The following is a 25686-nucleotide window of genomic DNA, read 5'->3' as shown; positions in this document are numbered from 1 at the left end:
TATTATTACCTTGCTAACGACTTCTCGTACTACGTACTTCCGGCACACGTGGCGTGATATCCGGTACATGTGGCGTAGTCCATATATTACTAGTTATTAAATCATATTATAATTTTGCTATCTCTATTTCTTTTGTTCACAAATTTTAATAAATCTCGTTACATACGAACTCTATCAGAAATTAAAATAATACAGTCCACTTGCCTATCTCGTCCGTCTATTATCCTTGTTCTTAATACTATCCGATCTTTCTCTTCGCTCATCTCTATCCCAACTAGTTATTTCTCGAACATTTTTTGGTCCTTCGAGCCGGATATTAGAGTTTTGTGTAAGTGTAACAGAATTAAAAAATTTGTGAAAAGTGTCGCGCACACCTCTGTCGCATTGCTGAGCACCTAGGACGTTGTGCTGTGACAGAAAAATCAGTTCAAGGGACCGTAAGCGCAATTTGAACCGCAGTGTGTATTTCATCTAATAGTATAGACATATCATTATATAGTGGGCTTCCCAAAGCCGAGAGTGATAGTGCTGCAACGAGTGCTCGTTTAGTTGTGGCTTTTCTAGTTCGCTAGGGAAAATCTAGGTGGCGTTGGAAGCTAGCGCTTGTAGCCGTCACGCCAAAGCTTGGCGCAACCGGCACTCTTACCGTCACACCGCTAGTAACGAAACCAAAGAATTAAAAAAGCACCAAGTATATGAAAAGCCGCTACTATTCGCTCTCTTCCGTTACAACCACCGAGCGAGACACACGCGTTTTACTAGCAGCGACAAAAAGACTGAACTCTAATCACTATTTCCGTTTTCTCTTTATTACATTTGTTAAGTTTATAATATATATTTTGTAAAATCCTTTTTGATACGTTAAAAATATAAAAATATTTTAATAATATTCTTCCCTAGTGAATTAATTATTATTGCATATCGACGAACACGCTACAATTGGTGACCCCGACGTGATCAAAAAGGATTGTTCAACCACGTGCTAACTTACGTGATCCAAAATCTTCAATGCCACGTGCAACAACGTGCATTCTTAGTATAAAAGAGGACCATTATCAAAAAAAAGAAAATCTACAAAAACATTTCGTTCGATTTGACCCGCTCACCACCAGTCACAAGAGCCGCAGGACGGAACAAAGACGCGGCCAACATGGCGGAGAACACGTGGTTGAACAATCCTTTTTGATCACGTTGGGGTCACCAATTTTATCGTGTTCGTCGATATGCAATAATAATTAATTCACTAGGGAAGAATATTATTAGAATATTTTTATATTTTTAACGTATCAAAAAGGATTTTACAAAATATATTATAAACTTAACAAATGTAATAAAGAGAAAACGGAAATAGTGATTAGAGTTCAGTCTTTTTGTCGCTGCTAGTAAAACGCGTGTGTCTCGCTCGGTGGTTGTAACGGAAGAGAGCGAATAGTAGCGGCTTTTCATATACTTGGTGCTTTTTTAATTCTTTGGTTTCGTTACTAGCGGTGTGACGGTAAGAGTGCCGGTTGCGCCAAGCTTTGGCGTGACGGCTACAAGCGCTAGCTTCCAACGCCACCTAGATTTTCCCTAGCGAACTAGAAAAGCCACAACTAAACGAGCACTCGTTGCAGCACTATCACTCTCGGCTTTGGGAAGCCCACTATATAATGATATGTCTATACTATTAGATGAAATACACACTGCGGTTCAAATTGCGCTTACGGTCCCTTGAACTGATTTTTCTGTCACAGCACAACGTCCTAGGTGCTCAGCAATGCGACAGAGGTGTGCGCGACACTTATCACAAATTTTTTAATTCTGTTACACTTACACAAAACTCTAATATCCGGCTCGAAGGACCAAAAAATGTTCGAGAAATAACTAGTTGGGATAGAGATGAGCGAAGAGAAAGATCGGATAGTATTAAGAACAAGGATAATAGACGGACGAGATAGGCAAGTAGACTGTATTATTTTAATTTCTGATAGAGTTCGTATGTAACGAGATTTATTAAAATTTGTGAACAAAAGAAATAGAGATAGCAAAATTATAATATGATTTAATAACTAGTAATATATGGACTACGCCACATGTACCGGATATCACGCCACGTGTGCCGGAAGTACGTAGTACGAGAAGTCGTTAGCAAGGTAATAATAAATTTAATATGAGAATGGATAAAAATTAATGAAACGAGTAAGACAAGAATGAGAGGTCAGAGGTTAATAGATTTACCTGATATTTCGTTAATGAAAGTGAAAGATAGTGTAAAGAGATGATCAGTAAGAAAGACCCATCACAAGGCTGGCCTCGTTGAAAAAAAAGAAAAAGAAAAAGAATTAGATGAGATGGAACGATGAGAGATGGAACGGTGAGAGATGGAACGTTGAGAGATGAGAAGAAAGCGAGATGTAGTCTAAGGAGATGATGCACAATTATTTTTGATTTCGAAAAGTACGTCCGCACAGATTAACTTATTAAACGATTCTACCTGGACCACGCCACTTTTCGGTTCGAGTCAAAGAACAGAGCGGAAGATAGAAAAAAAAACGATACACCAATTAGCGCGTTCCACGCTAGGAAGAGAGAACAACAAAACCAATAAGAGAATAACACGCAGAGGATGACGCCACAAGGGACCAATGATCTATTTACACGTTAAGTAGCGTGATCCCTTGATCAATAAGAACAATCGATATGTCTTCTTCTCGATGATAACAGGCGGCGTCTTAATCATGCTATCCGAGAGGTGCTGTCATCTAATTTGAGAGGCGCAATTTTCGAACATGAATGTTTTTTCGAAATATTTCTATAACATAATGTTGAAATCGGAGAGGCGCACTTTTAAGGCCGAAAGGCATTCTTAAATATTCATACTGTCCCATTGGCGTAACGAACGAGGTATATTTAATCGATCCTTTGTCCATCCTAATATGAAAAAATCCATCTTTTAAAACGAGAGTTGTAAAGTATTTTTTCCCGCTTAATAAATCAAGTTAATCTTCGATCAACGGAAGAGGAAAATTATCGCGCAACGTGACTTTATTTAGCCTTCTAAAATCCTCACATAATCGTACTTGTCCGTTTTTCTTTTTCGTCAGCACAATCGGTGATGCATACTCCGAGATGCTTTCCCTAATTACCCCTTTGTCAAGAAGCTCTCTTAGGATATTCTTTAGCACGTATTTTTCGCTATACGATAGTCTACGTGGTGCACTTGAGAATGGTTTATTTTTATTTTATTTATTTAATAATATTTTATTGACCCTAGAGCCTAGGCTCCCTAAAGGCCATTAATTACAGTATAGTACAATTTAATGTATAGATAAAACAGATCGGAAATTAAAATTATGTAATTATTATTTAACTTATCATTATGATAGTAATAACGCACAGAAAATAGATAAAAGTAAAAAGAAAATAGTAGATAAAAGTATAATGGTTCCATAATAGTAGTATAGTAGTATTGGCTCAAAGCAACAAACATGGTTAAAAACAAAACAAAAAAAGAAATTTTTTTTAAATTAAATCGTAAGTCACAAAACACGCTAAATGTCTCTATTAAATCACCTGTTATTACAATATTTTTATAATGCATAAATAACTCATCAAAATCTTGCTCAAAAATATTCAATAATGCTGTGTTAGGCGGCCTGTAGATCACGGAAATTAAAACTTTATTACGAACTGATGACCATACTTCAGCAATCATGTACTCAGGAAAACCATCTATTTGATTTGTTGAGCAAGCAACAATACGAGAAAATAACGTATTGCGTACAAATAATTAAATACCTTCACCATGACGACGCTTGCGATCATGTCGATGTAAATGGAACATCGGAAGCCATATTTGAGCAACTACAATACAACTGAAAAGCCATGATCCAGAGACAGCAATAATGTCCTTATTAGTTTTTCTAAAAAATTCACGAAACTCATCAATATGAGGAATAAGTGATTGGGCATTTAAGTGACATATTTTTAAATTAAACGATGATTCAGCAATAATATTACGTTGCTGAGAGCCAATACTACAATACTATTTACATAGACTATGGATATTTGATAGGTCCATTAACGGCAAAATTTTTACAGGTTCCGATCCATTTTTAAGGTCCGCGCAAACAGAATTAGCCGTAATCCAAATATTTTTTTTGCTGATGTGAGAAAACTTCTTAGCAATATTTTGTCGCAATTTATACAATGCCGTTGGATACCGCTTATTTACAAAAATTGGCGTCTTTTGTGACCCATTGATGACTAAATTTGCTGCAACATCATTGCATTTCCTCCTGCAGGCAGAAAACTTATCGACCAAATTTGGTGAATGGCATTTTACGATGATATCTCGTTCGCGAACAGAGTTTCCTTTACCATTTTTCTTCTTGTTGTATCCAATTCTCTCTACCAATGAGAAACTATTAGCGCTTACATCAAGAACCTCTATAATTTTACCAAGTTTAACCACTGCAGTTGGTAAGCTCTTCGAAGCCGCCTCTGGGAGACCCGAAATGACAAATTTATCGTCTTATAATTTAAGCTTCATTGTATTTTCAACGGCTGAACTAAACGGTCTTTGCGCTTTAATGTAACATCTGTCAAAGATTTTACGTGCCCGTGCTTTTATGTCCGACAGAAGGTCTTCATTAATTTCCATTACCTGCGACGAACCGGAATCGTTATCGCGATCTACCTCTATACTCATAATATCAGCGATCTCTTTTTCTTCGCTTAAAAATAGCTTTGCTACCAACATAAAGTCTCGACCTAACACTAACGCGCTGCTTATCGTCGTATCTGGTACGACTCGTAATGTAATTTTGTATTCCTTATCACTGAAAACTAATATCGCATCTACACAGCCGATCACTTCCAAACCGCTACTATTTATTCCGCAAAATCGATTCGAATCAACCTTAGTAAACATATATTCGCGCGGAATAAATCGGTCCTTAATAAAACAAATAGGGCTTCCTGAATCTAAGAGCGCTTTTAAACCCATTTGCATCCAAGCACGGAATAATCCGCGGGTCGCGACAGTCAGCTATCACCAAGCGCGGAATAATCCGCGAGTCGCGACAGTCAGCTATCACCAAGAGCGCTCACCACCAGTCACAAGAGCCGCAGGACGGAACGAAGACGCGGCCAACATGGCGGAGAACACGAGGCGAATGCCACAAGAGGCGTCCACTTCCCAACAGGCGACCTTTGGAGCGGAAACAGCCAGCAATCTCACAACTACAACTACAGCTGATTCAGTAAACGAGGTTACAGTCAGATTACCAACATTCTTGAGCAGTATGCCGGACATTTGGTTCCAACAAATCGAGCATATCTTTAAGAACAGACGTATCACTTCGGACGCCAGGAAGTTCGAACTTCTCTTCGAGGCATTGACTCCTGATGTAATGGACAAAATATCAGACTTTCTTCGAAATCCACCGGAAGGAGATAAGTATAATGCTGTTAAAGGACTCATATTACAAAGATTGACAGATTCGAAACAGAAACAAATTTTAAGATTCCTCAATGAACTACAATTGGGCGACAGACAACCGTCACAATTCCTACGGGAAATGCGCAATCTGACCGGTGATTTGGTCCATGAAGAATTTCTTCGTACCAAATTCCTCCAAAGCATGCCCACAAATATCCGAACATACTTAGTTGGTTGTACAGAAGTCCCTCTAGGAAAGTTGGCGGACGTGGCGGATGCGATGCTGGAAAGTTGCACGGAATCGGGTGTGATGGCCGTCTCGCACCGTAACGCCGCCTTTGGGAACTAAAGCGTTAGGGATACAAGGATGGATATTTTAGAAGAAAAATTAAATAGCCTCATTTTGAGATTAGAAAGCCCAAGCAATGAGCTCAGACTCGCTCAATCTAATAACAACAACTACAGACGCAGTCGCAGCCGTTCGGTGTACCAAGGTCAACGATCTCCCAGCCGATCACGCTCCCAGGAGGGGATCTGCTATTATCATCGCCGTTTCGGCATAAATGCACAACGCTGCTTACTGCCTTGTAGCTTCTCACAGATGAAGGACAAACAGGGAAACTAGAAATGCTGTCCGCGGCACAGACGGACCAGGGCAGCACCATTTCATCACAAAAGACAGAAACTCGTCTCCACGTCTACGACAGACGCACTCATGTAAAATATCTGGTCGACACAGGCTCCATGGTCACTATCTTTCCTCGCAGGCTTTGCAAAGAGAAACTAACAGCACAACATCTAAGCTTATACGCTGCAAACGGATCAAACATCAAAACATATGGCACCAAATCTATTACTCTCGATCTAGGTCTTAAACGTCCTTTCAAATGGACTTTCATTATCGCTGAGGTCATCACAGCTATACTTGGTGCGGACTTTTTAGCACACTATGGCCTATTAATAGATATACGACACGGAAAGTTAACAGACAGAAACACCATGCTCTCAATCCCAGGCACAGCTACTAAGACGACAATCCACAGCATATCAACCGTCAGCAACGACATGCCATTTGCAGGTTTGCTATCAAAATACATTGATATCACTAAACCCAATTTCTTTTTGCCAGACGCAAAGAGTGCGTTCAGTCACACCATCGTCACTGTAGGACCACCTGTTACTGAACGTCCACGTAAACTCTTTGGGGAAAAAGCAACTGCAGCTAGAGCTGAGATACACAGACTCCTGGACAACGGAGTAATACGGCCATCCAGCAGCCCTTGGGCAAGTCCAATACATCTGACTAAGAAAAAAGACAATACATACAGACTATGTGGTGACTACCGCAAACTAAACAGTATCACAGTACCAGACAAATACTCACCACCATTAATTCAAAACCTATTCTTAAATATTCACGGTAAAAAAGTCTTTTCAACCATCGATTTAACAAGAGCTTACCACCAAATACCAGTCAATGAGGACAGCATACAAAAAACAGCCATTACAACACCTTGGGGATTATACGAGTACGTTGGAATGCCATTTGGATTGAAAAACGCTACTCAAACATTTCAAAGATATATTGACTACATATTTAGGGAGTTGGACTTTGTATTTATTTATATTGATGACATTCTGGTCATGTCTGAAAATCACAAACAACACACTGACCATCTACAACAAGTCTTCCAGAAACTACATGATCACAAACTATCAATCAATGTCAACAAATGCATTTTTGGACAGGAACAAGTACCTTTTCTTGGCTATCACATCAGCGGTGAAGGATATCATCCAAATCCTGATAGAGTAAAAGCTATTGACGATTTTCCACTCCCATCAACAGTCTTGGAACTTCGGAAATTTCTAGGCATGTTCAACTACTATCGACCTTGCATTAAAAACGCAGCGCAGTTGCAACTGCCTCTTACAGTCTATCTTAAAAATTCAAAAAAAAAAGACAAAACTCCTATCTCCTGGACTGAAATCTCAAAACAATCCTTCCATGATTGCAAAAAAGCACTTTCCTCTGTAACTCCTAACTATTATCCAATTCAAACTGCAAAACTACGACTCACGACAGACGCTTCAACCACAGCAATCGGCTCAACGCTTGAACAGCTAGAACATGACAACCAATGGAGACCGATTGGATTTTTCTCACGGAAACTGACAGAAACTGAAAAACGGTACAGCACGTACGACAGAGAACTTCTTGCCATTTTTGCTAGCACCAAACATTTCAAACACCTCTTAGAAGGACGACAGTTTACAATACGAACAGATCACAGACCACTGACTTACGCCTTCTCACAAAAACTAGGAAAGGCATCTGAACGACAACTTAGACAACTAGACTACATCTCACAGTTTACAACGGACATAGTCTACGTAAAGGGTGAGGAAAACGTAGCTGCTGACACTCTTTCAAGAATCAACACAATCGACATACCAACGACGTTAGACTATCAAACAATTCAACAACACCAACAAGACGACACTGAACTTACAGAAATACTCAGAAACAATACTACTTCTCTACAGTTAAATAAACTCAAACTTGACAACACTGGTATTTACTGTGACGTATCGACTGGAATCATCCGACCTTCTCTTCCTGCTACTCTTCGTAAAACTGCCTTTAACATCATTCATGGACTTTCGCATCCAAGCAAGAAAGCAACTTCACGACAACTACGACAGAAGTTTGTATGGCCAAGCATCAACAAAGATACAGATACTTGGTCAAATGAATGCATACCATGCCAACTTTCCAAAGTACAACGACACACACACACTCCACCTCAACACATCAACATACCGGATGATCGATTTAAACACATACACTTGGACATCATAGTACTACCTGAATACAATAATTTCAAATACTGTTTGACTATCATTGACCGTTTCTCCAGATGGCCTGTTGTAATTCCATTAAAAGATACTACAGCGGATACCATCATTACTTCACTCTTCGACCACTGGATCGCACATTATGGCACGCCTACTACAATAACAACTGATCAAGGTTCACAATTCGAGTCATCCTTGTTCCAGGCCTTCACAAGATTCATCGGTTGCAATAGACAACGCACAACACCTTACCACCCACAATCAAATGGTATAATCGAACGATGGCATCGCACACTTAAATCTTCATTAATGTGTTCACCAAAACCTTGGACAGAAATACTTTCCACAGTATTACTTGGACTCCGTAACAGCTACAAGGAAGATTTACAAGCCTCACCAGCTGAGATGCTTTATGGAACTACCTTACGCATTCCAGGTGAATTTTTCATTAACAATGACTCTGCAGCTAATCCACAGATCTTTGTAGAAAAGCATCGTGAATACATGAGAGGATTGAGACCGACACCAACAGCTCATCATATAAAATCAAGGATATTTATTCCAAAAAACCTCCATACTTGTACTCATGTATTTATTCGCTCAGATCATGTCAAAGCACCGCTAGAACAACCCTATCGAGGACCATACAAAATTACAAGAAGAAAATCTGATACAATTTTTGAATTAGACATAAATGGTACGCTTAAGGATATTAACATTGACAGATTGAAACCTACCTATATATCAAAAACGGACACAGAAAACGACGCTCAACCTACAGTAATCAATCCAATGCCTGAACACCACTGGTCAGCAACAACCAATATACCAACTAAAACATATGTTAAGAAGAAAGTCTCTTTCAACTTACCGTCTCAAGAGACTTGAGGGGGAGTATTGTGGCCGTCACGCCAAAGCTTGGCGCCACCGGCACTCTTACCGTCACGCCGCTAGTAACGAAACCAAAGAATTAATAAAGCACCAAGTATATGAACAGCCGCTACTATTCGCTCTCTTCCGTTACAACCACCGAGCGAGACACACGCGTTTTACTAGCAGCGACAAAAAGACTGAACTCTAATCACTATTTCCATTTTCTCTTTATTACATTTGTTAAGTTTATAATATATATTTTGTAAAATCCTTTTTGATACGTTAAAAATATAAAAATATTCTAATAATATTCTTCCCTAGTGAATTAATTATTATTGCATATCGACGAACACGCTACACGCTCGAGACTTATCGTCATCTCCCCACTCACGGATCATCTTGGGAAGTAGTGGGGGCGGCCCTACTACTCCTTTATAGTTTCACGTATCAATCGCAATCCTACATCAACATGGCTGCGAAACTAGCGCTGCAGGAGGCGCGTGCTGATACCATCTCAAGCCTTACAGCCAACATCAAAAACATTAATTCAATGATTCTCTCTACCGCGGTCGACACAAGGGAACTGCTTCGAACAGCGTGGCAAAAGTTCGATGCTGAACACGACCGAATAGTATCGTCATCTCGAGACACGGCTATGGAACAGTCCTACTTTAAGGATAACCGTTATGATACGACCATGCAAAAATATCTAGCTGGACTTACGCTACTAAACCAGCGTATAGAGGAGCTTTCTCAACAAGTACCGCCAGTCACATCTCAGACATAATCTCGTCCAAGGACGGTACTGCCGAACATCTCGCTGCCGAAATTCTCAGGTGCCTTCTCAGACTGGAGACCCTTTGAGGAATTATTTTCCTCTATGATAAAAAATAACCCAGACCTCTCACAGGTTGAGAAGTTGCATTATTTAAGGACCAGCTTGGAGGGAGAGGCGGCTAAAGTCATATCAAATCTAAAGCTATCCGCTGATTCCTTCGATATAGCATGGAATAGGTTGTCTGACAGGTTCGACAACAAACGCCTATTGATTCTAGCTCATCTCGATAGGCTGATGGCCCTTCCTCGCATCAAGGAAAGGTCATCTGGATCCCTCCACAAAATCATTAACATCGTCACGTCATCTCTAAGTGCTCTAGAGACTTTAGGATGCTCGGTTGATCAATGGGATCACATCCTAGTTCATCAGGTGGGATTGGCGTTAGACGACAAAACTCGCGAGGACTGGGAAACAAGGTTGGGAACATCACGCGAGTTCCCACCACTAGAACAACTCTTAAGTCATCTCACTAGCACAGTAAGAGCGTTGGAACATATCGAGACTCGTAGGTCTTACGGGGAGGGCAAAAGAACATCTCAACAGCCCAAATCAGCCCCCACAAGGTCCTACGCTAGGGCCTTAAACATAAAGGTTTCGGCTACTACGCCAGCATCAACATCTCAGTCTTCCGGATCATCTCAGTTAAAAATGGATGAAAGAACAATTAAAAAACATCCTATGCCATTTATAGACGACCTCTCTAATACCAGTACTTACTGTAGTCACAGGCACTACATCGCTTTCTGTCCCCTATTCAAGCATCTAAGCCAGCATAAGAAGGAGAAAGTCATCGCAGAATATCGCCTGTGCTACAATTGCCTAGGCAGGTATAACGTCAGGCAGTGCAGGAGTAATAGACGATGCAACGAGTGTGGAGATCGACATCACACGCTCATTCATCTCGAGAAAAGGACATCTCCTCCATCGCTAAGGACATCTCCTTCATCGCGGACATCTCCTCCATCGCCAAGGACATCTCCTCCATCGCCTAGGACATCTCTTCCAAAATCAAGATCATCTCTGCCAATCTCAAGGTCTTCGAGCACTCTATCAGAAACAACACAGACATCTCAGAGAGTCTCGCCCTCTCATAGCTCACGGGCATCCTCGGATGAGTCACCGAGAGAGGACCGTCGGAAATCTTCGGTTCTAAAGTCATCTCATCGCCGATCCTCCAGTTCAAAGTCATCTCATCGCCGATCCTCCAGCTTAAAGTCATCTTCAACTCGATCATCTCCTACCAAACCCATATCTATCAAGAAGAGTTCTTCTAAGGACTCTTCAAAAAAGTCGTCCTCAGAATGAGAAACAGGTAGGACATCTCATTACCCACATCGTCCTCACAGATCCATTGTAAAGTCGACCATCTCATCTTCCTCAAGGTCCTCTCAGACGACCAAACGAGTCAGATTTTCGTCACCTATCTCAGACATCGATCGTTCGTCTAATCCCTCGCTTTCAACGTGCTCTCGAGCTCCAGTACTCTTAGCTACTTGTAAAGCTTTTGCCATATCTTTAAATGGATCGCCTAAGCTAGTACGTCTTCTCATTGATCCTGGATCGGAGTTGACTTTAGTTTCTTCTAAAATCATAGATAAGCTAAAGCTTAGCCGTTCTCCAGGAAACATTCCTATTCAGGGTGTGGGTAGTACATCTCCAGGAGCGACCCAAGGTCAAGTGTCCTTGGTTCTCCAATCGACATACTCGTCATCTCGGGTTCACCTTAAGGCATTCATTTTGCCAAAAATCACATCTCAATTGCCGTCGTCTGTAATATCGGAGCAAGACTGGCCTCATCTCAGATCTCTTAAATTATCTGATCCTGACTTTCTCACTCCAGATCACATTGACATTCTCATTGGTGCTGATAATCTGAGACGAGTTCTCAAGTCCTCTCGGCTTGTTATGGGAGGCGACTCAGAACCTATAGCCTTCCATACGAGGTTCGGTTGGGCAGTTCTAGTCGCAACTTCCAACTCAAGCAAGGTCGATCCTCTCAAAATCTGCCATGCCATCTCTAACGATTCTCTTGACAAAGCTCTCACAAAATTCTGGGTTCAGGAAGAAGTCTCATCTTCCCCCGCATCAACCTTGACTCTCGCTGAATCGCAATGCGAGCAGCACTTTGTTGATACGCACTCTCGATTGCCAACTGGTCGTTACATGGTTCGTCTGCCATTCTCGAAAGACATATCCACCCTCGGGCATTCAAGGTCTCTTGCCATGAGATGCCTTGAAAGACTTCTCAAGAAATTCGAAACCGATAGGAATTTCAAGGAGACCTACTCTGGTTTTCTTAAAGAATATGAGTCTTTAGGACATATGGTTCCTGTTCCTCTCGATGCTCCTGAGCCATCTCAGGCGTTTTATCTCCCGCATCACGGAGTTTGGCGCGAGCAAAGTTCCTCCACCAAACTGCGGGTAGTTTTCAACGGTTCAGCCAAGTCTTCAACCGGTATCTCTCTCAATGATCTTATGCACACTGTTCCGAAGACTCAAACGGACATTTTCGATGTACTGCTGTGGATCAGGCAACACAAGTACATTTTCATAACAGATATTCTTAAAATGTTCCGCCAAATCCAAGTACATCCCAAAGACCATGACCTTCAACGAGTTCTCTGGGTCAATGAATCATCTCAAGTTCAGGCATATCAGCTTACATCTGTCACGTATGGTACTCGCTCAGCTCCTTATCTAGCCTGTCGCATTCTTAAACAGCTAGTTGAGGATGAAGGTAATAATTATCCTCTTGCAGTAAACCCTATTCTCAAGGGAAGTTATGTTGACGACATATCAGGGGGGGCAGAGACTATTGATCATCTCAATGCAGTCGCATCTCAGTTAGAGGACATGTGCTCCTCCGCCTGTTTACCACTCGACAAGTGGAAAAGTAATTCCCCCAACCTACTCGTACCTCTCTCTCACAGTCTGACAGCTCGCCTGTCCATTCGTTTGATGATAGCACTACCAAGATCTTAGGCATCTCCTGGAATTCTCAGAAGGATGTGTTTACTTTTCACCAAGCGGTCACGAAACGCATCATTCTCTCAGAAGTTGCTCAATTGTTTGATCCTCTTGGACTCCTCTCTCCGGTAGTGATCAAAGCGAAAATTCTCATGCAACGACTCTGGTTGGAAAAGGTTGGCTGGGATGATCATCTCACTCCAGACATCGTTCACGAGTGGTCTCAGTTTAGGCAACATCTCTCTCAAGTATCAGTCATAGAGACTCCCCGATGGATAAACCTCTCGTCAAAGGCAACCTCAATACAAATCCATGGATTCTCAGACGCCTCTCAACTTGCGATGGCAGCAGTTATATATATTAAGGTGTCGTATGCAGACTCATCCTCAGTAGTCCGTCTACTCTGTGCTAAGACTAAAGTAGCTCCTCTCAAGAGGTTGACAATTCCTAGGCTTGAACTCTCAGCAGCGGCCCTGTTAGCCAAGATGACCGGAAAAGTAATTAGACTTCTCGACCTCTCGGACGTTCTAACTTTTCTGTGGTCTGACTCTTCTGTGACCCTTGCATGGGTCAAAAACAATCCTATGAGATAGAAGGAATTCGTAGGCAATAGAGTAGCCGCTATTCACGTGTCCGTACCCCATGCTCATTGGAAATTCATCTCCGGAAAGCTCAATCCAGCTGACTGTGCATCTCGTGGGCTCATTGCATCTCAACTCATTGATCACCCACTATGGTGGAGTGGTCCACCATGGCTTTCTCAGTCGCCAGAATTTTGGCCCTCGTCAATGCCACCCTCACCGGAAGAGGATTTGGAGGAACGCCCTGGCATCTCACTTGCCCTCTCACAAGCCCAACCTCTAGTTTAGGACCTCTCAAGGATTTCTCAAGGCATTTCGCCGGTTCACCAGCCGTAGGGGTATTCCAAAAACGCTCAGAAGCGACTGTGGTACCAACTTCCAGGGGTCGAACAAGCAGCTTAAGGATCTACTCTCAGCTGCAACGAAGGAATCTCTCAAGATCCAAAGACTTCTCTCTAATGATGGCACTAATTGGATCTTCAATCCTCCAGCAGCACCACATATGGGCGGAAAATGGGAGGCGGCGGTGAAATCTATTAAGTATCATCTCAAACGAACTATCTCGGATACATTGCTAACATTCGAAGACTTCTCCACGTTTTTAGCTCAGGTTGAAGCGGTTCTTAATTCTCGACCTCTCAGTTCTCTCTCGAAGGACCCTGATGACATCAGAGCATTAACACCAGGGCATTTCATCAGAGGGGAGGCATTGACAACTATCCCCGAGCCTTCTCTAATAGACATCTCAAATTCCAGGTTATCTCACTTTCAGCGGATTCAAGAGCGCTTCCAGCAATTTTGGAGAAGGTTGTCGACGGAATGTCTGCAAGCGCATCAGACCACATCCAAATGGCAGACATCGCAGAACGATATCAGGGAAGGGTCTCTTGTCCTCATCACCGACGAGCGACTTCCGCCCTCGAAATGGCCTCTCGCCAGAGTGATAAAACTACACCCAGGAAAGGACGGTCTCTGCAGGGTTGTCACGCTGAAGACCGCTACCAGCACTATCACTAGACCTATCGTCAAGCTCGCACCATTGCCTCTTCAACCGCACACAGAAACATAGTTTGTAAAGAGCTCAGCACATCTCGTCATGTCAAATTCTCGATTCACGCTCGAGAATTGGGGGGGAGAATGTTCGAAAATTGCGCCTCTCAAATTAGATGACAGCACCTCTCAGATAGCATGATTAAGACGCCGCCTGTTATCATCGAGAAGAAGACATATCGATTGTTCTTATTCATCAAGGGATCACGCCACTTAACGTGCAAATAGATCATTGGTCCCTTGTGGCGTCATCCTCTGCGTGTTATTCTCTTATTGGTTTTGTTGCTCTCTCTTCCTAGCGTGGAACGCGCTAATTGGTGTATCGTTTTTTTTTCTATCTTCCGCTCTGTTCCTCGACTCGAACCGAAAAGTGGCGTGGTCCAGGTAGAATCGTTTAATAAGTTAATCTGTGCGGACGTACTTTTCGAAATCAAAAATAATTGTGCATCATCTCCTTAGACTACATCTCGCTTTCTTCTCATCTCTCAACGTTCCATCTCTCACCGTTCCATCTCTCATCGTTCCATCTCATCTAATTCTTTTTCTTTTTCTTTTTTTTCAACGAGGCCAGCCTTGTGTTGGGTCTTTCTTACTGATCATCTCTTTACACTATCTTTCACTTTCATTAACGAAATATCAGGTAAATCTATTAACCTCTGACCTCTCATTCTTGTCTTACTCGTTTCATTAATTTTTATCCATTCTCATATTAAATTTATTATTACCTTGCTAACGACTTCTCGTACTACGTACTTCCGGCACACGTGGCGTGATATCCGGTACATGTGGCGTAGTCCATATATTACTAGTTATTAAATCATATTATAATTTTGCTATCTCTATTTCTTTTGTTCACAAATTTTAATAAATCTCGTTACATACGAACTCTATCAGAAATTAAAATAATACAGTCCACTTGCCTATCTCGTCCGTCTATTATCCTTGTTCTTAATACTATCCGATCTTTCTCTTCGCTCATCTCTATCCCAACTAGTTATTTCTCGAACAATTCACACCGGTGATGTTTCGGTATATTTAGATGATTTCCTTGTAGCGACTGAAACAATAAAACATCATCTATGGTTATTAGAAAGAGTTTTTAAGTTGCTCGTCGCAAATAAGCTCGAATTACGTTTAGATAAATGTCGTTTCTTCCAGACGAAAATAGATTATTTCGGATATACGGTGACGTGTGACGGTATTAAACCGATGGATAACGGGCTCGATGCGGTAAAGAGATTCCCGATCCCGAGGGACGTCCGGGACGTACAGAGCTTTTTAGGTTTGTGCTCTCACTTCCGTAAATTTGTAGAAAATTTTTCAATTATTGCCAAACCTCTTTACGACTTGGTTAGGAAGGATGTAAAATTTCGATTTGGGGACGTCGAGGAATAAGCGTTCACAAAACTTAAAGAGAAACTAATGCACCCGCCGGTATTAGGTATTTATTCACCACGTGACGAGATAGAATTGCATTGTGACGCGAGTAGTATAGGTTTTGAGGCGATTTTATTGCAGAGGAAGTCGGACCGTAGATTGCATCCTCTTTTTTATTTTTCTAAAAGAAAGTCCGAAACTGAGTCGAAATATCACAGTTTCGAGTTGGAAACACTCGCGATTGTCTAAGCGTTACGTTGTTTTCGACCGTACCTGTTGGGTATCAGATTTAAGATTTTTACCGATTACCAGGCGTTAAGCCTAACATTAAATAAAAAGGAAACGCACCCTCGGATAGCGCGATGGGTATTAGAGATGCAAAGTTATGATTATGTACTTGAACACCGATCTGGTTCACGTATGCAGCATGTAGACGCGTTAAGCCGGCAAGTATTAGTTGTAGAAGATAAGTCTTTCGGTAAGAACCTTGCTTTGTGCCAGGACGACGATTCTGTGATAAAAACGATACGTAGTGAGTTGGAACGAACCGAAAGTAAATTTTATGAGTTACGGAACGATTTGATATACCGTAAGCATCACGATCGGATTTTATATTATGTATCCGCGGTGTTAGAAAAAGCCGTCATATTTAAGTACCACAACGAGATGGGACACGTTGGCGTCAGTAAGACAATGGAAAATATTTTGAACAGTTATTGGTTTCCGGGAATGAAATCAAAGATCAAAGAGCACATTAAAGGCTGTATAAAGTGCGTCGCTTTCACGCCGGATTCAGGGAGGTCCGGAGGCTTGCTGCATTCAATATCAAAGGATGACGTATCGTTCGGTACGTTACATATAGACCATTTGTCGCTAATATCCCAAACAGCTCGTTCGAAAAAACGATATATTTTTGTAATTGTGGATGCTTTTACTAAGTATATAAAATTGTATACAACAAGGACTACGAGTACGTCCGAGGTATTTAAGTGTCTTACTTTGTATTTTACCTAATATAGTCGGCCAGCGCGTATCATATCTGACAGAGGAAGTTGTTTAACCTCCAATGAATTTAAGAATTTTATGAAAGTTAATAACGTGCAACATGTAAAGATCTCTACAGCCTTGCCACAGGCGAACGGTCAGGTTGAGAGGTATAGCCGAACCATTTTACCAATGATTGCGAAATTAGCAAACGAGAGGAACGTGCGTTGGTATGATGTATTAAGTGATGTGGAGTTTGCATGCAATAATACTGTATCTGAGACAACGAAAAAATGCCCAAGCGTTTTGCTATTTGGTGTGCGTCAGCGGGAAAAGGTTGTGGATGAATTGCGTGAGGGAATGGAAGCCCATGGATGTGTCGGTAGAAGGCGAGATCTACCAAGCGTGCGTAAGCGGGCGGATGAACGTATCCAACGAGCTCAGGAGGCGAATAGACGTGTTAACGACAAAAGACGTGAGGTAGCGAAGCAATACCAAGTGGGCAACAAGGTAATGGTAAGGAACTATAATGCTACCCCGGGTATATCCCAGAAATTGATACCGCGCTTTAAACGCCCTTATCAAATCGAAAGGGTGTTAAGAAACGACCGCTACGTTGTGAAAGACGTCGAGGGTTTCCAATTAACGCAAACGCCGTATCTTGGGACGTGGAAAGCCTCAAACATGCGACCATGGGTACCCGCGTAGAAAGAGACTAAAGAAACATATTATTTTCATTTTTTTTTTGTTAATCTTAAAAGCGTGCGAGTTCGGAGGCCGAACTAAGTCAGGATGGGCGAGCTGTAACGGAGTAATATTTGTTTAGGATAAGATATAGGATAATCTAATCTTAGTTTGTATAAGATAGAATAGAGAATTTATGGCACTATTGAATCCGTAAGATAGGGTCCTCTTCAGAAAAGGATATAATATTTATTTGTGATCAAATAACGTCTGGTGATCTAGACTGTGGAGATTTCGAGAACGCTTTGTACGCACTCCTACTCTGAGGTGTTACGTAGATTTGAAAGAAAGACGGTTGATGACCAATAATGGGTCGGAAAAGGGACTAGGACCGCCTTGCGTCCCCCTTTACCCCTCCTTCGGCGGTAGGACTGATGCATAAGAAAAGAGGAGTTATTCCTATGATTGCACTGGAGTTATGTCTTATGATTAAGTGTTAGGAAGTCTTATGGTATAATGTCGAGGTATTAAGTGGTCGTATTATGTGAAATTGTTGTGTGGCCTTGTTGAGTTTTATGTCTTATGTCTTACGGTTTTTACGTCTTATGTTTTCTTACGTTATGCTTATGTAATTACGAAGAGTTATGTTTAAGTGATTTTATGTACGATTAAATATATGTGTATTCCAACCTTTTAATCCTGACAAACTGTTATCTAAATAATAACGCCCTTTAACCCTTTCATCTAGATCGAGGAACGGTCGTTTAAAGATTCGAGTTGTTCCGGAGCATCAGGACTACTAAAGAATTATCTTGTCGCCTGACGCTTCATCGGAGCTGGTGGAATTCCGACTCAATACGGTCACTTATGGCACCTACCTGGCTATTCGCACCCTATCGCAGCTGGTTTAGGATAAAGGTACGCGGTTCCCGCTCGAAGCCCGTTGTTTGCAGACAGAGACATATGTCGACGATATCTTCGCGGGAGCGGACGACATATTGGCGGTGGTTAGAAAGAGGGTAGAAATTGTAGAGCTTTTAGTTTCTGCTGGTATCAAACTAGATAAGTGGGCCGCGAATTATCCAGAAGCACTTCTAGATTCAGTAAGACAGGTCGCGGAGAAATCGATCGAGAATGACCAGACGGTTAAAACACTAGGCGTGCGCTGGGTTCCAGAACAGGACGAGTTTATGTTCGACGCAGCTAGCCTGGCTGACATGGCTGCCGCTCATACTAAAAGATCGGTTTTATCGAATATCACGCGTTTATTCGACCCCTTAGGATGGCTTTCACCGATTACTGTTGTTGCCAGGATATTAATGCAGGACATGTGGCTGTTGAAATGTGATTGGGACGCTCCGTTACCGTCGGAAATCCGTGAGGGTTGGTATAGATATTGCTAAGGGTTAGATACATTGCCGTGTATATCAGTAGGGAGGTGGCTAGGAAGTACCTCGAAATCATCTTGTCAGATATAAAGGATGAGAAATAAAGAAAAGAAACTTTCTCTTCGAGATTATCCAGCATTTGTTTGTTTAGGCGATACCACGTGAGGAATGCGTCACCCTATGTTTCGTTTCATGTTTCGTCGCATGGAAACCACTCGATGCTTCTCGTAAATAAATAGATAAATATTCGAGAGAGACCGATAAGTTTCTGGAACGATGAGAGAGTATAAAAGAGAAGCGTTTCAGTTCGGACCGGGTTCAGTGTAAGTCCAGCTACGGTATAGTCAAGTGTTAGTGTTATATTTTTGTCGACTTAATAAATAGTTACTTCTGATTACAATCACACTCCTAACTATTTTTTACCATATCCATATATAATTTATACATCCTACAGATACACGGTTTCACGGATGCCTCTTCGCGTGCGTACGCCGCAGCGGTATATTTGCGTATTGACGAGGGTCACGGGAAGTTTCGCGTGTCGTTATTAGCTTCTAAATCAAAGGTAGCTCCTGTTAAGACTGTGAGTATTCCTAATTTAGAACTTTGCGGAGCAGCTCTTCTTGTTAACCCTTTCCCTACGGCACTCCGTTCCGCGGAAGTAGCGCCACTGAACGAGACACCGCGCTGTGCAGTGTTTCAATGGCATTTTGGAATTCTCTTATGTAGATACTTTTTTGAGAATTATGTAACAACTGTTTCGTCATTTTATATGAAAATCATAAAAATGAGTATATTTTGAGTATTCAGAAATTAACATATTAACAAATTTAAGCGTAAGTGTAAGTGTTCACTCGAAACCGATTATATTCGGTGTCCGTACACACAGCACTTCGCGCGGCCGCTGACTATAGTCAGTGTCCGTAAACACAGCACTTCGCGCGACTGTCGACTATAGTCGGTGTCAGTAGCGAAAGGGTTAAGCTTATTCTTCATCTAACTAGCTTAGACTTTCTACAAAAATGTCCAATTTTTGTCTTGTCAAATAGTCAGATCGTGCTTACTTGGCTTCGTAAGCATCCGTGCCATTGGAAAACCTTTGTCGCCAATCGCGTTTCGCTCATTCAAACTCAACTGCTTTCAGCAGCATTGTCCCATGTTCCGACTGAGAAAAATCCTGCCAATTTGGCATTGCGAAGTGTTCCACCGGAAGAGTTAGCTAAGAGCGCTCTATGATGGCAGGGCCCGGCATGGCTTTCCATGCCCTCAGTCCAGTAGCCACAGTCGAGCGAGGCTGTTCGAGTGAACCATGTCCGTTATAGCCTAAATGAGCCCGAAGTCCTGTCCATCGTCCTGTCCAGCGTACTCATCATCATCATCATCACACAGCCATAGTTGTCCACTGCTGAACATAGGCCTCCCGTAACTTTGTCTATCCTTTTCTATCTTGTGCCTCCTGCATCCAATTGTCTTTGAAGCGTTTCAGATCGTCTCGCCATCTAGTAGGAGGTCGTCCTCTACTGCGTGTAGCATCTTGTCGTGGTCTCCACTCCAGTAATATTTTAGTCCACCTTCCATCCCTCATACGGGCCACATGTCCAGACCAGTTCCACTTTAGGGAAACTATAATTTCAACAGCGTCTGTAAATTTCGTTTGCCTCCTAATATACTCGTTCGTAATCCTATCTCTTAACATATTCTCATCATAGAACGTTCCATGGCTCTCTGAGCCACTCTTATTTTCCTCACGGAGCTTTTAGTAAGAGTCAGGGTTTCGGCTCTATAGGTCATAACTGGTAGGACACAGCTTTCAAACACCTTACGTTTGAGGAAAAGGGGGATGTTTTCTTTAAATATATAACCAAGTCGCCCATATGCAGCCCAAGTTAGTGATATTCTTCTTTTAATTTCACAAGTTTGATTATCTCTATCTATTCGTAGTTCGTGGCCGAGATGTTGCGTACTGCAGGCGTCCAATTCTCTGGGTACGAAATCGTCAACCAATAGATATAAGTTCTTCACCTCATTTTATTACCAGTGTTGAGATATCTGACGCTCGAGTGATGGTCATTCGTCTAGTTCAGGCAACAGCGTTCGCGACGGAGATAGGAATCCTGACGGCGGGCAAGAGATTGCCTAAAGGATATCGCCTTTCTAAGTTAAATCTCTTCATGAATGAGGATGACGGTCTCTTACGAGTAGGAGGTCGTTTGGCTAGTTCTTGCTTATCTTTCGATCGGAAAACCTACTAATTTTGCCCCAGAATTCAACCTTAGTCAATTATTTGTGCGACATGCACACTACCAGTGTCTCCATGGAGGTCCAACCCTGACCTCGAGTTATTCGAAGTGCCAAATTTGGATATTAGGCAGAAATCGGCTAGTTAAGTCGACTATTCGAGCTTGTATACTTTGTCAACGAGTTAGGCCTCCATTGGCTCATCAGCTTATTGGTGAGCTCTCAGTGGATCGAGTGGTAGGAAGTAGGGCTTTCGCGAATTCCGGTCTCGATTATGCAGGTCCGGTACAAGTGCGTATGTCAAAGGGACGCGGAAATCGCTCCAGTAAGGGTTACATTGCTCGGTTCGTCTGTTTTGCTACTCGAGCTATTCACCTCGAGCTGGTTAGTGACTTAACCTCTGAGTCCTTCATAGCTGCGTATCGTCGGTTTGCAGGTAGACGGGGTATTTGTCAGAATCTTTAAAGCGACAATGCTACTAATTTCCAGGGGGCTGATAAAGAGCTTAGGATTATGTTCAACCGTGCTTCGGAGTTTTATCAGAGAGTGGCATATTTTCTTGCAAACGATGGAACGAACTGGAAGTTCATTACACCTAGTGCTCCACATTATGGTGAGTTGTGGGAAGCCGGAATCAAATCAGTGAAGCACCATTTAGAGAAAGTCATAGGGGTGCATACGCTCACCTTTGAGGAGTTATCCACAGTCCTCGTGGAAATTAAAGCATGCCTCAATTCTCGTCCTCTATGGCCGCTAAGTTCGGATACCGACGATCTGGGGGCGCTCACTCCTTCTCATTTTCTCAATGAGGGAGTTTCTACTTTGATTCAGAACGCCGATTTACCAAAGCTACCTGAGAACCGTTTAAGTAGGTTTCAGCTTTTTTAGCGAATTCGAAACAATTTCTGGAAATGTTGGTCGAGCGAGTATTCGGCACACTTGCAGTGTCGAATAAAATGTCGATCCTTGCGAGAACTTCAAAGTAGGTCAGCTTGTGTTAGTAAGAAACGACCGGTACCCCCCCTCAAAATGGCCCTTAGGCAGAGTCAGAGAGGTTCACCCTGGGCCGGATGGTTTGGTTCGAGTGGTCACCGTAAAGACTGCTACTTCTTCACGCCAGCGACACATTGCGCGGCTAAGCCTTCTCAGATTAGCAGATGCCACCACTTAAGATACTCGATTAACAGCTAGTTTTGGTTCGTCAGTATGACGAAGGCGGGCGGGATGTTCGGTGAAATTAGGGTACTTGACCGTTTTGTATTGCGCGCGGAATAGGTTAGATAGCGACGGCGTGGAGACATTAGATTGAGTATATTCACACCCTAAATAGGACCGGTTACGATGGCCTTAGTTAAGTTGTGAGGGCGCGCGGGGACATTAAAATACATGGTGGACCGCCTTAGCACGTCAGGGACATGCGACTGCGTCTTGAGGTAGGTGGGATGGGAGAGGCGTGCGTGGGACCGTGGTCTCGAGAGCTCACGCAGTAGTCCAGTCCAGTTCTGGATAGCGAGATAAAGAGTGTTATTTCTGAGAATAGAGAGTGAGGCCATATTCACTTTGTTTAAGTAAGAGATGTGGTGTGCTTTGTGGTGCGCTTCCAAGCTACTATCGTGTAAGTATTCAGGGTTGTTGCAGAGACAAAACCATTCAAGAGTGGTTGCAGAGACACAATTATTCAAGGGTTGCTGCAAAGACACAACCGTTTTAGGGTCGTGCAGAGAATCGACCATTCCTTTTACAGAGAGTAGCGGTGTTTCTTACAGGGCTTGCCGGTCTACCAACGTAGGAGAGAATCGCAGCGGCTAGACTACCTCCTGGTTGAGGATGTTGGCGACGAGAATAACGCCCATTTGTAGGACAGATAACGTGGCTAAGTAGGTTGCGGTACCGTGAATAGTTGTGCGAAAACGTAGGTAAGAGAGCTGACTAGCGTAAGGAAGAAAGAAGTTCCTCGCGACCATAAAAGGTGCATGCGTTCTTTGTGTAGCTTTTTAACAGGGTACTACTTCTTGTATCATTTGTTTGAATAAAGTCTCCAATTGTCCTGGCTTTTCTTTAAAGTTCGTGAGAGTTTTTATGCCTAGGCAAGTGTTCTATACCGCGTAAAATTGTGTTGATTGATTTATTTATCCTTTCCTATGTCACTCATTCGTATGTCACTATATCACTTCCGAAAAAATTAAAAAATTTATTGGACTGATGATTTGGATGAGTCTAGTACAAACACTACTCAAGAATTTTGGTCAACGGATCCTATATACGATTTTTCATTGCCGCGCAGCACAATGTCACCAATGATGCTACACATCACACCGCTACTTCAGATACTTGGATTGATCATTTTATCATCATTAATGATTTTAATTCAATATCTTCCTGTCAATCTGATTAGCAGTTTCTTTCAGGTAAGGATTGCATATCAGTGACAGTTAATTATAATGCTCCTAAGCATACCTAAATGATTATTATACGTCGTAACTGGGATTTAATTAATATGATGAATTATATATATAATTGTTAATAATATTAATGACTTTGTAACATTAATCTTTACTGAGTACTTATCAATTGATGATTTCGTCAGGTTTAAGTCACACCGAATGTTTTTCCCGAAGCCTTAACCAGAAGACTAGATCCGCAAGCCCCCGATAAGCTTATACACTCTGATCTCTACGGTCCATTTCAAGAGGAATTGATAAATGAATCACGTTATTTTTTCGTGTTTAAAGACAATTTTTCTCTCTACAAAACCGTATACTTTCTACAGAGTAAAAACGAGAGTACAAAACGGATCAAAGATTTCATTCCAATGACAAAAAATTGTATGGAAAAAGTACAGTAACTCTACGTACAGACAATGGTTTGGAGTTTGTGAAGCAAACAGTCAAAGAAACGCTCAAGCAACATGGGATGTAACACAAGAAGACGATGGCTCCGGAATCTTTCTACTGAAAGAGAAAACCGTACGGTTGTCGAGGCTATGAGAGTAATGATTCATGCGAAGAAATTACCCTTGAGACTGTGGGCTTAAGCAGTAAACACGTCGGTTTTCATCCTTAATCGCACTGACACGAGTTCTCAACCCAAAATAACTCCGTACGAGTTATGGTTTGGACGGGACGTTATGTTAGGAAAGCTAGTTACTTGCGGAGCAACTGCCTACTCGCATATATCCAAAGAAAAACTCAAGAATCTTGACAGCAAGACTATTTAAGGTTTTTGCATGGTATATAATTAGAACGTGAGAGGCTTCAGGATATTAAAATTTGATTGATTTCACTACCGCTTATCACTTTTCACCCATATGTGGTGCAGCAAGAAGATTAAAATGCCACTAAGTGGAGTCGGTTGGAAGTACTGATGAGATAGCATAATGTTTCTGAGTGCATTTAGTAAACATCGGTTTTAACATTGATTCCGCGCCTACGAGATTTGTGCCACAGTCTGAATGCAGGTCGCGTGGGATGCCTCTTCTAGCTGTAAAGCGTCTGTATGTTAGGATAAAGCTATCACAGTTGAATAGTCACTGACAGTCTCGAGGTGCACAGCTGACGTTGTGAGGCATACAAAGATGCAGATCCAACCTTTCGTTGATTTCTTACCACAAACTTTCAAGCATTTGATTGTGAGTGGACCAGTTTAGTCAACGCTGGTATGAGTAAATAGCCGTGATGGTATGACACGCACGACAGGCAGCTGTCCCATCAATCGCTGTGCACGAATTCCACGTTGTCGCGCGCAAGATATGCAGCGGAGAATGAGGGTTTTGAATGAAGTTCTACCTCCGAGAATCCAGTATGATTGACTTTTATCAACAAGAGTGATTTAAATGCCTCCATGATGAGTACGTAGATGCAAGTGTTCTTTGATGAGCGTAATAATGCGTGAGGAGTGCTGTGGCAACAATGCTGCATGTTTGTTATCCAATGTTAGTGAGGACAGGTTGAGCCGGTCTTCTTACTCGTATGACTGCTTAGTGATCAAGAAAGGCAGTTAATCTAGAGAAAGCGTGAGCCTTTGGCAGAGTTGAGATTGACTTGAGTACGTAGATTTCGTGTAAAAAGAAAGCTGCTTGAGTAGCCCCAACTCAAAATATCTTGACAAATTCTATATCTTCTGAAGAGATTATTGTTGCAGGTGAAGTTAGAGGGTGCTTTCTCAGTCTCGCTATGATTTCAAAGTAGAGAGCTGTCATTCTTATGAGTTTTTTGAGCGATGAGTATCGATATATTAAATCCCAATTGTACTCGATTTTTGAAGCTGCTACAAAGAGTGCAACACCAGGAAAAGCTTCATGAGCACTGAAGTCGATTTGTACTTGGTTAATTGTGTGTGAGATTTATAATACTGTGGGTATGAGTTTTTCTTTTTCCTCCAATACCGATGATTGGTATAGATGAGTGCAGGCGGTTGGTGTTGAAT

At 42.0% G+C, this 25686-nt stretch overlaps 2 protein-coding genes across 2 annotated transcripts; both read left to right on the top strand.

The window, feature by feature from the left end:
- The first annotated feature begins 5135 nt into the window (after positions 1-5135).
- LOC122520466 lies at positions 5136-5771 on the top strand. Its single transcript, XM_043640527.1, has one exon. The coding sequence runs from the start codon at positions 5136-5138 to the stop codon at positions 5769-5771; it is 636 nt and encodes a 211-aa protein (XP_043496462.1).
- A 5522-nt stretch (positions 5772-11293) lies between these two features.
- On the top strand, positions 11294-14609 carry LOC122520465. The gene is made up of 5 exons (XM_043640525.1): positions 11294-11304; positions 11375-12885; positions 12975-13456; positions 13553-13743; positions 13829-14609. The coding sequence occupies exons 1-5, from the start codon at positions 11294-11296 to the stop codon at positions 14607-14609; spliced, it is 2976 nt and encodes a 991-aa protein (XP_043496460.1).
- The last annotated feature ends 11077 nt before the right edge of the window (positions 14610-25686 follow it).

Source organism: Polistes fuscatus, unplaced genomic scaffold, assembly GCF_010416935.1.
Source record: "Polistes fuscatus isolate 324 unplaced genomic scaffold, CU_Pfus_HIC Scaffold36, whole genome shotgun sequence".
NCBI lineage: Eukaryota > Metazoa > Arthropoda > Insecta > Hymenoptera > Vespidae > Polistes > Polistes fuscatus.
This window is presented reverse-complemented; position numbering and strand designations above follow the sequence as displayed.

Excerpts from the sequence above, each read along its gene's own strand:
- LOC122520466 (XM_043640527.1), top strand. The coding sequence starts at position 5,136 with ATGGCGGAGAACACGAGGCGAATGCCACAAGAGGCGTCCACTTCCCAA.
- LOC122520465 (XM_043640525.1), top strand. Across the intron at positions 12,886-12,974 it reads ACCACTCGACAAGTGGAAAA|GCATCTCCTGGAATTCTCAG; the intron begins GTAATTCCCCCA and ends CCAAGATCTTAG. Across the intron at positions 13,744-13,828 it reads TCGCCAGAATTTTGGCCCTC|GACCTCTCAAGGATTTCTCA; the intron begins GTCAATGCCACC and ends CCTCTAGTTTAG.